Source organism: Hemitrygon akajei, chromosome 5 (assembly GCF_048418815.1).
Source record: "Hemitrygon akajei chromosome 5, sHemAka1.3, whole genome shotgun sequence".
NCBI classification, from domain to species: Eukaryota; Metazoa; Chordata; class Chondrichthyes; order Myliobatiformes; family Dasyatidae; genus Hemitrygon; species Hemitrygon akajei.
This window is the reverse complement of record NC_133128.1, coordinates 1,302,149-1,317,282: the sequence shown is the minus strand read 5'-3', so window position 1 is coordinate 1,317,282 and position 15,134 is coordinate 1,302,149. Positions and strand designations below refer to the sequence as shown.

General features: G+C 47.3%; 1 protein-coding gene across 1 annotated transcript in view; it reads left to right on the top strand.

The window, feature by feature from the left end:
• LOC140727445 (ubiquitin-associated and SH3 domain-containing protein A-like) overlaps positions 1 to 15,134 on the top strand; it is a 129,016-nt gene that overhangs the window by 102,460 nt on the left and 11,422 nt on the right. The window contains exons 9-10 of the mRNA XM_073044746.1: positions 3,460 to 3,582; positions 9,473 to 9,565. Coding sequence (XP_072900847.1) covers positions 3,460 to 3,582; positions 9,473 to 9,565 — 216 coding nt within the window. The remainder of the gene's footprint in view (positions 1 to 3,459; positions 3,583 to 9,472; positions 9,566 to 15,134) is intronic.

Genomic DNA, 15,134 nt, shown 5'->3' with positions numbered 1-15,134 from the left:
TATCTTCTGTTGCTCTTTAAAAGCTTCCCAGTCCTCCGGTTTCCCACTCATTTTTGCTATGTTATACTTCTCTTTTATTTTTATACTGCCCTTTACTTCCCTCATCAGCCATGGCTGCCCCTTACTCCCCTTAGGATCTTTCTTCCTCTTTGGAATGAACCGATCCTGCACCTTCTGCATTATTCCCAGAAATAACTGCCATTGTTGTTCCACTGTCTTCCCTGCCAGGGTATTGTTCCATTGAACTTTGGCCAGTTCCTCCCTCATAGCTTCATAGTTCCCTTTGTTCAACTGTAATACTGATACATCCGATTTTCCCTTCTCCTTCTCAAATTGTAGGTTAAAACATATCATTTTATGGTCACTACCTCCTAATGGTTCCTTTACCTCAAGGTCCCTGATCAAATCCGGTTCATTGCACAACACTAAATCTAGAATTGCCTTCTCCCTGGTAGGCTCCAGTACAAGCTGTTCTAAGAATCCATCTCGGAGGCACTCCACAAACTCCCTTTCTTGGGGTCCAGTACCATTCTGATTCTCCCAGTCTACCTGCATGTTGAAATCCCCCATGACAACTGTATCATTATCTTTGCGACATGCCAATTTTAACTCTTCATTCAACTTACACCCTACATCCAGACTGCTGTTTGGGGGCCTGTAGATAACTCCCATTAGGTTCTTTCTACCCTTAGAATTTCTCAGTTCTATCCATACTGACTCTACATCCCCTGTTTCTATGTCCCCCTTCGCAAGGGACTGAATATCATTCCTCACCAACAGAACCACCCCACCCCCTCTGCCAGTCAGTCTGTCCTTTCAATAAGATGTATATCCTTGAATATTCATTTCCCAGGCCCTGTCCACTTAAAGCCATGTCTCTGTTATTCCCACAACATCGTACTTGCCAATTTCCAACTGAGCCTCAAGCTCATCTACTTTATTCCTTATACTTCGTGCATTCATATATACTTTTAATTCGTTACTCCCCTCTCCTTTCATATCAATTCCTATTTCACTTGGCCATACTGTATGATCTCTTCTTGAGCTTTCTACTCCATTGATTCTGTTGTCCTTTTTAATTTTTCTTATTTTCACTTTCCCTTCAACTCCATCCTTATATTTCCAGTTCATCCCCTCCCCCCCCACTACTTAGTTTAAACACATCCATGTTGCAGTGGCAAACCTGTCTGCCAGAATGCTGGTCCCCCGCCTATTAAGGTGCAACCCGTCCCTTTTGTACAATTCATCCCTACCCCAAAACAGATCCCAGTGGTCCAAGAATGTAAATCCTTGCTTCCTGCACCAGTTCCTCAGCCACACATTCAGATCCATTATCTCCCTGTTCCTGCCCTCTCCAGCACGAGGAACTGGAAGCAAACCAGAGACAGGTTTTTTTAATAACAAATAAAACATTTATTAAATACTGCTAAAAAAGATCCCAAAAGTAAACAAACGACTAACTTAACCAGAAGTCAGCTGCGATACGGCAGCTCAAACAGTTCTTAAAGTGAGAAATGTGAACCACAGTTCTTTAAAGTAGTATTCCTACTACTTAAAGTTAAAGTAGTAACTCGGAGTCCTGCCATGTGCAGAAGTTCGCTGATGACACGGCCATAGTGGGGTGTGTCAGAAATGGACAGGAGGAGGAGTATAGGAAACTGATACAGGACTTTGTGATATGGTGCAACTCAAACTACCTGCGTCTCAATATCACCAAGACCAAGGAGATGGTGGTGGACTTTAGGAGATCTAGGCCTCATATGGAGCCAGTGATCATTAATGGAGAATGTGTGGAGCAGGTTAAGACCTACAAGTATCTGGGAGTACAGTTAGACGAGAAGCTAGACTGGACTACCAACACAGATGCCTTGTGCAGGAAGGCACAGAGTCGACTGTACTTCCTAAGGAGGTTGGCGTCATTCAATGTCTGTAGTGAGATGCTGAAGATGTTCTATAGGTCAGTTGTGGAGAGCGCCCTCTTCTTTGTGGTGGCGTGTTGGGGAGGAAGCATTAAGAAGAGGGACGCCTCACGTCTTAATAAGCTGGTAAGGAAGGCGGGCTCTGTCGTGGGCAAAGTACTGGAGAGTGTAACATCGGTAGCTGAGCGAAGGGCGCTGAGTAGGCTACGGTCAATTATGGATAACTCTGAACATCCTCTACATAGCACCATCCAGAGACAGAGAAGCAGTTTCAGCGACAGGTTACTATCGATGCAATGCTCCTCAGACAGGATGAAGAGGTCAATACTCCCCAATGCCATTAGGCTTTACAATTCTACCGCCAGGACTTAAGAACTTTTTAAAGCTATTATTAATGCTTTTTGAGATAGTGATTTAGATGCATATCATATTTTTTACTGAGTTAAGTATTGTATGTAATTAGTTTTGCTACAACAAGTGTATGGGACATTGGAAAAAAGTTGAATTTCCCCATGGGGATGAATAAAGTATCTATCTATCTATCTATCTATCTATTGCAAAAAAGTCCAAAATGATTTACAGAATCAGTTAGGAGAGACTTTCCTTGAAGTAATAAAATCCTTTTTCGCGACGTTACTGCTGATTCCAGCGGAAGTATGCTTTGCCGAGGGATTTACAATTGAAGGAAATAAAATGGCTTAAAGACACTGACCTTTCCATGGCGAAACTCTGCATCCAACTCTTTCTGCTCTTTTGGCAAAGCAGGAGTTATCTTGGACACAGGTTACTAATTCCTTGTACGAAGATTAAATAAAGGTCAAACCGGTTTTACTGCCTACATCAACTTTCCTCGATCCTCCAGCTTTCCGAACTTCGATAAATCTTCATTCTCCGACTGGACTGAACTGGCAGTATTGTAGCAGAACTGCCGGCAATAACCTTTGAGACTTAAGGCAGAAAGTAAAGCTCTACTTTAAAACAAAACTGCGTCATAACATTGAATACGCAGCAGAACGGAGTCACTGGCGAATTCAACCACAAACTGCCCCTGCGTCATTGGGGGGGGGGGGGGTTCTCCTTTTATAGTTTGTTGAAAAAAACTATCACATGACCTCTCACTGGCGGGAAAATTACATCACTCCACCATCACAAGACCATTACCTCATGGTCATGTGACAGGCACAAGACACCCACGGGTACGTAACAATACTTACGGCAGAAGTTGATCATTTCCTGATCAGTCAGGGCATCAAAGGATATGGAGAGAAGACAGGCGTATGGGGTTGAGGGGGATCTGGGATCAGCCATGATGAAATGGCAGAGCAGACTCAATGGGCTGAATGGCCTAATTCTGCTCCTATGTCATGGTCTTTCTGGCTTATTTATAATCCTCAATGGCTCTGTTTGTTTCTAGCTTACTAAGCATTACATACTTTGACATTGTTTTCTTGACTAAATTCATCACGTCCCTCAACATTGAAGGTTCTCTTGTCACTATTGTCCTTCCTTCTGACTGATTGAAATATGTTCACGTTTACAGGCAGATACATCCGGGCAGATTTAAACTTCCCTTGCAGCGTACCACACAGGGCAGGAGGCACCCGGAATTATGAACATGATGCCCCCCTGTCTTCTTGTGGCACCTTCCAATCTCGGCTGATGGGTAAGTTTGCAGGGACTGTATCCCTGACCCACTGCTCAGAGTCTACAATGTCCCAGGTGTACATGACTGGACAGCTCAGCCTTCCGTCATGTGATTCACACCCACACATGGGTCACAAACATTCCCATGAGTGGACCTTGTTGGTATTGTGGGTGGCGAGGAAGTAGTTCAAGATGACAAGCTGGGTGGCAGATGGGACCCAGTCAGGAGTTGTATGAGGTAGCAGAGTGGCTAAGGGTCACATTGAATGGTGAGGTGTGGAGTGTAGAAGAGCAAAGGATGGTTAGAGTGTGTCCACAGATCTGTGGTAATACAGCAGATGAAACATGACGTAGATCGGGGCACCACTTTGCCGATCAACTTCGCTCTGTCCACTGCAAAAGGCTGGATCTCTTGGGGCATTCATTTCAAATCAACTCACTAATCCATTCAAAGGTAAGCAGTGGATGTTGTTTACTTGAATTTTCAGAAGGCCTTTGACACTACTTCACAAGATAAGAACACATGGTATTACAGGGATGATACTAACATGGATAGAACATTGCTGATTGGTTGAAGGCAAGGAGTAGGAATAAAGGGATCCTTCTCTGGTTGGCTGCTGGTGATTAGTGGTGTTCCACAGGGGTGTGTTGGGACCAATTCTTCTTACGTTATATGTCAATGATTTGGATGACAGAATTGATTGCTTTATGGCAAGGTTTGCAGATGATATGGAGATAAGCAGAGGGGCAAGTAGTGTTGAGGATGCAGAGAGGTTACAGAAGGAATTAGACAGACTAGGAGAATGGGCAAAAAACTGACAGATGGAATACATTGTTGGGAAGTGTATGATCATGCACTTTGGCAAATGAAATAGAAGCATATACCATTTCCTAAAAAGAGAGAAAATTCAAAATTCCGAGGCGCAAAATTCCCTATAGGTTAATTTGCAGGTTGAGTCGGTGGTGAGGAAGGCAAATACAATGTTAGCCTTCATTTTGAGAGGACTAGCACATAAAAGCAAGGATGTAATGTTTAGCCTTTATAAGGCACTGGTGAGGACTCGTGGAGTTTTGTGAGTAGTTGGGCCCCTTAACTAAGAAAGAATGTACTGACATTTGAGATGGTTCAAAAGGGTTCTGGGATTCAAAGGCTTATCATATGAGGAACATTTAAGACCCTAAGATATAGGAGCAGAAGTAGGCCATTTGGCTCATTGAGTCTGCTCTGCCATTCAATCATGGGCTGATCCAACTCTTCCAGTCATTCCCACTCCCCTGCCTTCTCCTCATATCCTTTGATGCCCTGGCTAATCAAGAACCTATCTATCTCTGCCTTAAATACACCCAATGACTTGGCCTCCACAGCTGCTCGTGGCAACAAATTCCACAGATTTACCACCCTCTGACTGAAGTAATTTCTCCGCCTTTGCTCTAAATGGGCATCCTTCAATCCTGAAGTCGTGCCCTTTTATCCTAAACTCTCCTAACATGGAAAATAAGTTTGCCATATCTAGTCTATTCAGGCCTTTGATGGCTCTGGGCCTATACTCACTGGAATTCAGAAGAATGAGGGGGGAATCTCATTGAAACCTATCAAATTTGAAGGGCCTCAATTCAATGCATGTAGAGAGTATGTTCCCTATGGTGGGAGAGTCTGAAACCACAGGACACAACCTCAGAATAGAGGGGCGCCATTTAGAATGGAGATGAGGAGGAATTTCTTTAGCAAGAGGGTGGTGATTATGTGGAATTTATTCCCACAGATGGCTGTGGAGGCCAGGTTATTGGATATATTGAAGGCAGAGGTTGATGATTATTCAGTGCATGAAGGGATAGAGGGAGAAGTGGATGAGGACAGAGAATGCCACAGACTGTGGGAGTGTGCAGTACGGCAGTGGATTAGGAAGGTGGACAGGGCAGAGGAATGTGCAGACACAGTCGAGCAGGGTCCTGTATTAATCTGCCACTGTGACCAGAGGGCAGTGAACAAGGGAAGGGGCAGGAGGACGTTGTCACTGTCAGTCCGGTTTACTGAGGCAGGGATGGGGGTATTGGGTGTGCTGTGCTTGCAGTGTCAAGGAGCTGCGGGGTGTGTGAGAGAGAGAGAGAGTGAATATGTGTGTATGTGTGTGTGTGTGTGTGAGAGAGAAAGAGTGAATATGTGTGTATGTGTGTGTGTGTGTGTGAGAGAGAGAGAGGGAGAGAGTGTGTGTGAGGTTGTGCCTGTGTCTGTGTGTGTGAGTGTAAGTCTGTGTGTGTGAGTGTAAGTCTGTGTGTGTGAGAGAGAGAGAGTGTGTGTGAGTGTGAGGTTCTGCCTGTGTCTGTGTGTGAGAGAGAGTGTGTGTGCATATGTGTGTGAGAATATGATTCTGTGTCTGTGAGTGTGTGTGTGTATGTGTGTGTGTGAGTGTGAGGTTCTACCTGTGTCTGTGTGTGAGAGAGAGTGTGTGTGTGAGTGTGAGGTTCTGCCTGTGTCTGTGTGTGAGAGAGAGTGTGTGTGCATGTGTGTGAGTGTGATTCTGTGTCTGTGAGAGTGTGTGTGTGTGTCTGTGTGTGTGTGTGTGTACCCGTGCACAAGTGTAAGTCTGTGTCTGTGAGAGCAAGAAAGTGTGTGTGTGCACACGCACGAGTGTGAGTCTGTGTCTGTGTGTGTGAGAGAGAGAGAGAGTGTGTGTGTGTAGGATTTACAGAGCTGAGAGGGGTATTGAATGTGGAAGGACTGTGGTATCTGTGTGCATTTAGGAGTAGGGGTGATTCCTTCCTTAAGACAGTGGGGTTGGGGATGCTTCTGTCATATCAGCTGGGAGGATGACACCTAAGGTCCAGAAGATAAAGGAGCAGAATTAGGCCATTTGCCCACGAGTCTTTTCTGCCATTTCATCATGGCTGATCCAATTTTCCTCAGCCCCGTCTCCTGCCTTCCCCCTGTATCCCTTCATGCCCTGTACAATCAAGAATCTATCAACCTCTGCCTTAAATATACATGAAGACTTGGCCTCCACAGCTGCCTGTGACAATATCAGGTCACTCCTCAGGGGTCAGTATTGGGACCGCTTCTTTTCTCATTGTCAATGATTTGGATCATGGAATTGATGGCTTTGTGCCAACATTTTCAGATGATAGGAAGAGAGATGGAGGGGTAGGGAGTGCTGAGGCAGCAACACAGTTAGACAAATTGGAAGAATGGACAAAAAAGTGGCAGATGTTATAGGGTCAGGAAATGGAAATGTATGATAATACATTTTAGTAAAAGGAACTATAATGCCGAGTATTTTCTAAATGAGGAGAACATTCAAACATCAGAGGTGGAGGGACTTAGGAGTCCTTGTGCAAGACCCCCAGAAGGTTAATTTACAGGTTGAGCATGTGGTAAAGAAGGGAAATGCAATGTTGGCTTTTATTTCAGGGGAAATATGGAAGCAAGGAGATAATGCTGAAGCTTTATAAGACACTAGTCTTACTTGGAATATTATCACAGTTTTGGACCCCATATCTCAGAAAGAATGTGTTATCATTGGAGACAGTCCTGAGGAGGTTCATGAGGATGATTCTGGGAATGAAAGGGTTAACATTTGAGGAGAGTTTGGCATCTTTGGGCCTGTACTCACTGGAATTTAGAAGAATGCGGGGGGATTTCACTGAAACCTACCGTATGTTGAAAGGACTGGATAGGGTGGATATGGAGAGGATGTCTGGGGGGGGGTCTCCAGAGTTAGAGGGCACAGCCTCAAAGTTGAAGGGCAACCCTTTAGAACAGAGGTAAGAAGTAATTTTTTTTACCCAGTATGTAGTAAATCTGTGGAATGCTCTTGCACAAACAGCTGTGGAGGCCAAGTCCATGGGTTTATTTAAAGTGAAAATTGATCATTTCCTGATCAGTCAGGGCATCAAAGTTATGGTGAGAGGGCAGGTGTATGGGGTTGAGGGGGATCCAGGATCAGCTATGATGGAATGGCAAAGCAAACACAATGGGCTGAATCGCCTAATTCTGCTCCTATTTTTTTCTGACCTAATGGTGTAATGAATTACACAGATTCACCACCCTCTGGCTAAAGAAGTGTTTCCTTATCTCTGTTCTGAATGGACTTCCCTCTATTCTGAGGCTGTGTCTTCCGGTCCTAGACCCCCCAACTATAGGAAACATTGTCTACTTTATCTAGGCCTCTCAATATTTAATAGGTATCAATGAGATTCTCCCCCCCCCCCCCACATTCTTCTGACCTCCAGCGAGTATAGGCCCAGAGCCACCAAACACTCCTCATCATTCCAGAATCATTCTCGCCAACCTCCTTTGGACCCTCTCCAAAGCCAGCACATCTTTCCTTAAATAAGGGCCTCAAAGCCTCTCATAATACTCTAAATGCAGTCTGACTAATGCCTTATAAAGCCTCAGCACTATGTCCTTGCTTTTGTATTCTAGTCCTTTCAAAATGAATGCTAACATTGCATTTGCTTTCCTTACCACTGACTCAACCCGTAAGTTAACTTTTAGGGATCCTGCAAAAGTACCTAGGCACCTCAGGTGTTTGGAATTTTCTTCCCATTTAGAAAGTCGCCTTTGCCTGTATTCCTATACCAAAGTACATGAGCATGCATTTCCCCGCACGGGATTCCATCTGCCACCTTATTGCACATTCTCACATTCTGCAGCATCCCTGCTTCCTCAACACTACCTGCTCCTCCACCTATCTTCCTATTGTTTGCAAACTTGGCCACAAAGCCATCAATTCCATTATCCAAATCATTGACACATAACATGAAAAGAAGCGGCTTCTACACAGTCCCCTGTGGAATGCCACTAGTCATCAGCAGCCAACCAGAAAAGGAACACTTTATTCCCACTCTTTGCCTCCTGCCAATCAGCCAGTCTTCTATCAAAGTTAGTGTCGTTCCTATAATACCATATGGGCTCTTATCTTGTTAAACAACTTCATGTATGGCACCTTGTCAAAACCTTCTGAGAATCCAACAAAACAATATCCAATGATTCTCCTTTGTTTATTCTGCCTGTTATTCAAGAATTCCAACAGATTTGTCAGGCAAGATTTCCCCTTGAGAAAACCATGCTGACTTTAGCCCATTTTATCATGCACCTCCAAGTACCCTAAAACCTCATTCTTAATAATGGGCTCCAAAATCTTTCCAACCACTGAAGTCAGATTAATTTTCTTTCTTCTGCCTCCCTTCCTTCTTAAAGAGTGGAGTAATATTTGCAATTTTCCAGCCCTTAGGTGTAGTCCATCTGGTCCAGATGACTTATCACAAACACAAGAATGTCTGCATGCAGATGTTGGAAATCCAAGGCATCTGATTCTGGCATCTTTCCCCTTCCTTCCAGGGTTGTGGCCTGAAACTTCGACTGGCAATTCATTTCCATATTTGCAGACCTGCTAGATTTCTCCAGCATTTTGTGGGTGTTGCTTTAAGTGACTTTATCTACTTCAGATCTGTCAGCCTCCCAAGCACCTTTTCCTCAGTAATAGCAAAGACGGTCACTTTTGCCTCAGATACTCAGATCTCTGGCATTCTGCTAATGTCTTGCACAATGAAGACTGAGGCACAATACTTATTAAATTTGTCTGCTTTTACTTTCCCTTTACTCCACTAATACTGATACATCGGATTTCCTATTCTCCTTCTCAAGTTGTAAGTTATGTTATAATCACTGGTCCTAAGGGTTCCTTTACCTTAAGCTCCTAAATCAAATCTGGTTTATTACACAACATCCAATCCAGGACAGCCTTTCCCTGTGTGGGCTCAACCACAAGCTGCTCTAAAAAGCTGTTTAGTCTTTCTACAAATTCCCTCTTGGGGTCTAAAGTCAGGGAGGTTGACACAGGTCTGGTTCTAGTGACCGTGGTCCTCGTGTGACAGCAACACTGGGTGAGATCTTTCTCTTTGTGATGCAGGGGAGGCTCTGGCTGAGAGGGAAGTGCCGATCCAGTACGTGTACAGCTCACCTGCCCTGCGTTGTGTACAGACAGCACAGCATCTGTTGCAAGGTAAAACACCAAAACAATCGCGTGGCCAAACAGGAGAAAGTGAAATGGCTCCCCCGCCCTGCATACCCCATCCCGCTTCACCTCCACCCCACTCGGTAACCACACATGGCCCCCACCTCACCGCCACCCCACCCTATCTCGTCCACCCTACCCACCTCATCCTAACCCATCTCACACACACACACTACCTACCCATCTTACACACCCAACCCACCCCCTCCCTCCCATCTCACACACCCAACCCACCCCCTCCCTCCCATCTCACACACCCATCCCACCCCCTCCCTCCCATCTCACACACCCAACCCACCCATCCACCCCATCTCACACACCTATCCCACCCATCCACCCCATCTCACACACCCATCCCACCCCATCTCACACACCCATCCCACCCCCTCCCTCCCATCTCACACACCCATCCCACCCCTCCCTCCCATCTCACACACCCATCCCACCCATCCACCCCATCTCACACACCTATCCCACCCATCCACCCCATCTCACACACCCATCCCACCCCATCTCACACACCCATCCCACCCCCTCCCTCCCATCTCACACACCCAACCCACCCCCTCCCTCCCATCTCACACACCCATCCCACCCCCTCCCTCCCATCTCACACACCCATCCCACCCATCCACCCCATCTCACACACCTATCCCACCCATCCACCCCATCTCACACACCCATCCCACCCCATCTCACACACCCAACCCACCCCCACCCCATCTCACACACCCTTCCCACCCCATCTCACACACCCTTCCCACCCCATCTCACACACCCAACCCACCCCATCCCTTCTATCTCACACACCCACCCATCCCACCCCATCTCACACACCCTACCCACCTACCCCATCTCACCCACCCACCCATCCCACCCCATCTCACACACCCTAACCACCTACCCCATCTCACACACCCTACCCACCTACCCCATCTCACACACCCACCCACCCACCCCATTTCACCCACCCACCCATCCCACCCCATCTCACACACCCTCCCTACCTACCCCATCTCACACACCCTACCCTACCCACCCATCCCACCCCATCTCACCCACCCACCCATCCCAACCCATCTCACACACCCTACCCTACCCACCCATCCCACCCCATCTCACCCACCCAACCATCCCACCCTATCTCACACACCCTACCCACCCATCCCACCCTATCTCACACACCCTACCCACCCATCCCACCCCATCTCACACACCCTACCCACCTGCCCCATCTCACACACCCTAACCACCTACCCCATCTCACACACCCCTCCCTACCCACCCATCCCACCCCATCTCACACACCCTACCCACCCATCCCACCCCATCTCACACACCCTACCCTACCCACCCATCCCACCCCATCTCAGCCACCCACCCATCCCACCCCATCTCACACACCCTAACCACCTACCCCATCTCACACACACTACCCACCTGCCCCATCTCACCCACCTTAACCACCTACCCCATCTCACACACCCTACCCACCTGCCCCATCTCACACACCCCTACCCTACCCACCCATCCCACCCCATCTCACACACCCAACCCACCCCCTCCCTTCCATCTCACACACCCTACCCTACCCACCCATCCCACCCCATCTCACCCACCCACCCATCCCACCCTATCTCACAAACCCTACCCTTCCCACCCATCCCACCCCATCTCACACACCCAACCCACCCCCTCCCTTCCATCTCACACACCCTACCCACCTACCCCATCTCACACACCCTACCCTACCCACCCATCCCACCCCATCTCACACACCCTAACCACCTACCCCATTTCACACACCCTACCCACCCATCCCACCCCATCTCACACACCCAACCCACCCCCTCCCTTCCATCTCACACACCCTACCCTACCCACCCATCCCACCCCATCTCACCCACCCACCCATCCCACCCTATCTCACAAACCCTACCCTTCCCACCCATCCCACCCCATCTCACACACCCAACCCACCCCCTCCCTTCCATCTCACACACCCTAACCACCTACCCCATTTCACACACCCTACCCACCTACCCCATCTCACACACCCTACCCTACCCACCCATCCCACCCCATCTCACACACCCTAACCACCTACCCCATTTCACACACCCTACCCACCTACCCCATCTCACACACCCATCCCACCCCCTCCCTTCCATCTCACACACCCTACCCACCCCACTCCCTCCCACCTCACACACCCTACCCACCTACCCCATCTCACACACCCTACCCTACCCACCCATCCCACCCCATCTCACACACCCTAACCACCTACCCCATCTCACACACCCTACCCTACCCACCCATCCCACCCCATCTCACACACCCTACCCACCCATCCCACCCCATCTCACACATCCTAACCACCCACCCCACCCCATCTCACACACCCTACCCACCTACCCCATCTCATACACCCTACCCACCTGCCCCATCTCACACACCCTACCCACCTGCCCCATCTCACACACCCTAACCACCCACCCACCCACTCCATCCCATATCACCCAAACCCACCTGACCTACCCCTGCCCAGCCCATGTCAATCCATCTCACCCCTCCCACCCAAACGCACTTCACCAACCCGAAACACCGGCTGTCTACTCTGTTCATACACGTTATTGGTTTGTTTGTAGAGACACAGTGTAGAACAGGCCATCCGGCCCTTCGATCTGTACCTCCCAACAAACCCCAATTTAATCCTAGCCAGGTCACGGGACAAATTACAGTGACCAATTCACCTACCAACAGCAATGCCTTTGGACTTTGGGAGGAGACCCACGCAGTCTCGAGAAAATTTATAAACTCCTTACAGGCAATGGTGGGAATTGAACCCGGGTCACTGGTAAAGTGTTGTGCTAACCACCTTGGTGCTGCCCGGTAATTATATAAACCTCTATCAGATCTCTCCTCAGTCACCGCAGCTCTGGAGAAGACAGTTAGTCCAACTTCTCACTATAGCTCATTCTCTCTAATCCGGGCAGTGTGCTGGCTCGACATCCTTCCTATAATGGAGCAACCAGAATGTCTGCAATACTCCAGATGAAGTCTGACTACAGTGTACGAGGCCGCAGGATTAACTTCCCAATGCTTGAACTCAATCGAGTGATAAACCTGCAGCCCAGGGACAGGCCCTTTGGCTCATCATCTGTGTGAGAGCCATTTAAACTGCCCAGTCTCACAGCCTGCACCTGGTTAATATCTCTCCATGTACCTAACCAAACCTCGTCAACGTTGAAATCGAAGTTGCATTCACCACTTGTGCTGGCAGCTCATTCCACACTCTCACCACCCTCTGAGAGAAAAGAGAACACCCTCATGTTCCCACAAGACCATAAGATATGTGAGTACAATTAGGCCATTTGGCCCATCAAGTCTGCTCCACCATTTAATGATGGCTGATTCTATGTTTTACCTCTCCTCAGACCCACTCCCCGGCTTTCTCCTCATAACCTTTAATGCCATGTCCAATCAAGAGCCTACCAAGCTCTGCCTTAAATACACCCAACAACCTGGTCACTGCAGCTGCCTGCGGTAATAAATTCCACAAATTCACCACTCTCTAGCTAAAGAAATTTCTCCACATCGCTGTTTTAAATGGATGATCCTCTATCCTGAGGCTGTGCCCTCTTGATCTAGACTCTCCCACCATGGGAAACATCCTTGCCACGTTTACTCTGTCTCGGCCTTTCAACAGTTGAAAGGTTTTAATGAGATACCCCACCCATCCTTCTAAATTCCAGTAAGTACAGACCCAGAGCCATCAAACGTTCCTCGTATGACAACCCTTTCATTCCCAAATCATCCTTGTGAACCTCCAATGAGAAGGTTCCCCTTAAACTTCTCACTTTTCACCCTTAACCCATAATCTCTAATAGTAGTCTCACCCAACCTCAGTGGAAAAAGCCTCCTTACAGTTACCCAATCTATACACGCATAATTTTGTATATCAAATCTCTCCTCATTCTCCTACATTTCAGGGAATAAAGTCCTGTCCTATTTAACCCTTCCCCATAACTCCGGTCCTCCAGTCCCAGCAACATCCTTGTGAATTTTCTCTGTACTCTTTCAACCTTGTTTACATCTTTCCTATATGTAGGTACCTATAATTGCTCATCATACTCCAAATTAGGCCTTGTACAACTTTAACATAACATCCCATCTCCTGTACTCAATACTTTGATCTATAAAGGCAATGTGCCAAAAGCTCTCTTTACAAACCTATCTACTTGTGATGTCACTTGATCCATGGATCTGTATTTCCAGATCCCTTTGTTCTACCACACTCCTCACTACCCTACTGTTCACTGTGTAAGTCCTAGCTCGGTTGGTCCTTCTGAAGTGCAACACTCACAATTGTCTGTATTAAATGCCATCTGCCATTTTTCAGCTGGTTCAGATCCTACCCTCACTGTCCACTACACCCCCAATCTTGGTGTCATCTGCAAATTTGCTGATCCAGTTAACCATATTATCATCTAGATTATTGTTATAGATGACAAACAGCAATGAGCCAGCACCAAACCCAGTAGCTCTCCACTAGTCACAGGCTCCAGTCAGAGAGACAACCATTTACTGCAAAGCCAGTGTCTAATCCAAAGTGAATGCCAAATGACTGAACCTTTTTGTCCAACCTCCCATGCGGAACCTTGTCAAATGTCTTGCTAAAGTCCAGGTAGACAACGTCCACTGCCTTGCCTTCATCAACTTCCCTGATAACTTCTTTGAAAAACTCTAGAGATCGGTTAGACACAACCTGCCACGCACAATGCCATGCTGATTATCCCTAATCAGTCCCTGTCTATCCAAATACTTATATGTCCTGTCACTCAGAAAATCTTCCAAGAACTTTCCCACTACTGATGTAAGGCTCACCAGCCTATAATTTCCTGGTTTATTTTTAGAGCCTTCTTTAAATAGCAAAACAATATTAGCTATCCTCCGGTTCTCCAGTACCTCACCTGTCTCTAAGGATGATTTAAAGAACTCTGCTGCAGCCCTTGCACTATCCTCCCACAGGTCTGAAGAACACTTGGAGATTTATCCACCCTAATTTGCCTCAAGACAGCAACACCTCCTCTGTAATCTGTATAGGGTTGATGACCTCACTGCTGTTTTGCATCACTTCTGCAGACTCAATCCATCTCCTGAGTAAAAACAGCTGCAAAAAAATCCACCTAAGATCACTCCCATCTCTTCTGGCTCCATGCTGATCATCAAGAGGATCAATTTTGTCCTCTGTTCTACTTTTAGTCATAGAACACAACAGTACAGAAGCAGGCCCATTGGCTTATCTCATCTGTGTTGTTTCTTTCCACGCCTTGTGCACATCGGGCAGGAGCCTTGCCTTTTTTAGCATTTGTCTGTTACTTACAAGGCTGAATTGCTAGGTCAACGCTCAACCCGAGCACGAATGGAAAGCGTGCAAGGAGCTGGCCGGATTCAGACCCAGGACCACTCACCTCGAAGTCCATTGCAGATGCCACTACACCACCAGCTGGCTTATCTCACCCGCATCAAACTATTAATCTGCCTGGTCCCA